At 32.8% G+C, this 1257-nt stretch overlaps 1 protein-coding gene across 1 annotated transcript; it reads left to right on the top strand.

The window, feature by feature from the left end:
* Nucleotides 1-134: 134 nt before the first annotated feature.
* LOC108767478 (putative nuclease HARBI1) lies at nucleotides 135-956 on the top strand. The gene is made up of 3 exons (XM_018517388.1): nucleotides 135-348; nucleotides 488-623; nucleotides 895-956. The coding sequence occupies exons 1-3, from the start codon at nucleotides 230-232 to the stop codon at nucleotides 898-900; spliced, it is 261 nt and encodes an 86-aa protein (XP_018372890.1). The 5' UTR covers nucleotides 135-229; the 3' UTR covers nucleotides 901-956.
* Nucleotides 957-1257: the final 301 nt, after the last annotated feature.

Below are 1257 nucleotides of genomic sequence, written 5' to 3'. Positions count from 1 at the left end.
CAGCCAATCTGAAGCATTTTGAAATGAACGCTTTAGATTGCTGTTGTAGCAAGTTTGCAATTAGCTTGTCAAATGTAAAACCAGCTTTCATTATTTATTATAGCATTGATATTTTAAAATAGTTATATTTAAATTAATTTTTTTTGTTATTTTAAAGCTTTTAGCAACTTTAAGCTTTTTAAGCTCAGGTTCCTATCAGAGGAGAATTGGGCAGGACTTCCTAAGTTGTATGTGTCAATCATCCATTAGTGGAGCAATACCTCAAATTATACATGCATTAAATGCTATAATGCCACAATGGATAACATTCCCTACAGAACATGATGAGATTCAAACTATTCAGCAAACGTAAGTTATAATTAAAAAATACAATTTCATAATTATCTTAAAAGTATATCAATTTTAATGTAAGTGCATTTAAAACTTATAATAAATATACTATAATTTTTGCTATGTGTAAAATTAAAATGCAATCGTATTTTACCAGGTATTTCATTCACACAAATTTTCCGGGTGTCATAGGTGCGATTGATGGAACGCATGTAGCCATTTGGCCACCTGAAAAAAACAGGGAACACTTATATATAAACAGGAAATTGTACCACTCTTTAAATGTTATGATTGTGAGTAAAAATTATTAAATAATATGTATATATATATATATATGTATTTATACATACATTGTACACACACACAAGATAAAAGGGAATTTATTATTTTTTCATTGTATTCTTATAACGCACATATTTTTTTTATGTATTTCTTTGTCTATGTATGTATGTATAAACGTGTACGTATAAATGTGTACGTATAAACGTGTATGTATGAACGTGTGTGTACGAACGTGTACGTATTAACGTGTACTGGTTTGTGATTATCATTGCAAAATTTTAGCTATAGTTGCAAACCATGGTGGCCGTACGCACGATGCAAGGGTATGGAACTCAATTATCGAGGTACGTGTACGTATAAACGTGACATGTCCGATCTGACAGTGCATATATGCAATGTATATAGATAGTATATAAAGCTTTTTTCGTTCAATTGCAAGTTTCGATTACAAGCGTTAAGACATGGATCGAGTAAGAGACTACATACACCGAAAATCGGTCGAGCGAAAGGGGTACCGTCCCGTACCTTCGCCAGGTCCTCCAAGTCCACCACCGAAGAAGGAGGAGGAAGTGAGGTATTGGGAATGCCCTGTTGAAAACACGTCAACGCCGTCAACGTCATCGAAATATAAACCATAATATATAT

The sequence above is a fragment of the Trachymyrmex cornetzi genome, unplaced genomic scaffold (genome assembly GCF_001594075.2).
Source record: "Trachymyrmex cornetzi isolate Tcor2-1 unplaced genomic scaffold, Tcor1.1 scaffold681, whole genome shotgun sequence".
Classification (NCBI taxonomy): Eukaryota; Metazoa; Arthropoda; class Insecta; order Hymenoptera; family Formicidae; genus Trachymyrmex; species Trachymyrmex cornetzi.
Note: the sequence above shows the minus strand (reverse complement) of the source record. Positions and strands in the feature narration are given on the sequence as shown.

What these genes read in the sequence shown, in the direction of transcription:
- LOC108767478 (XM_018517388.1), top strand. Translation starts at nt 230, where the DNA reads ATGTGTCAATCATCCATTAGTGGAGCAATACCTCAAATTATACATGCA. An exon ending in ATTCAAACTATTCAGCAAAC is followed by an intron (nt 349 to 487) that starts GTAAGTTATAAT and finishes GTATTTTACCAG; the next exon opens with GTATTTCATTCACACAAATT.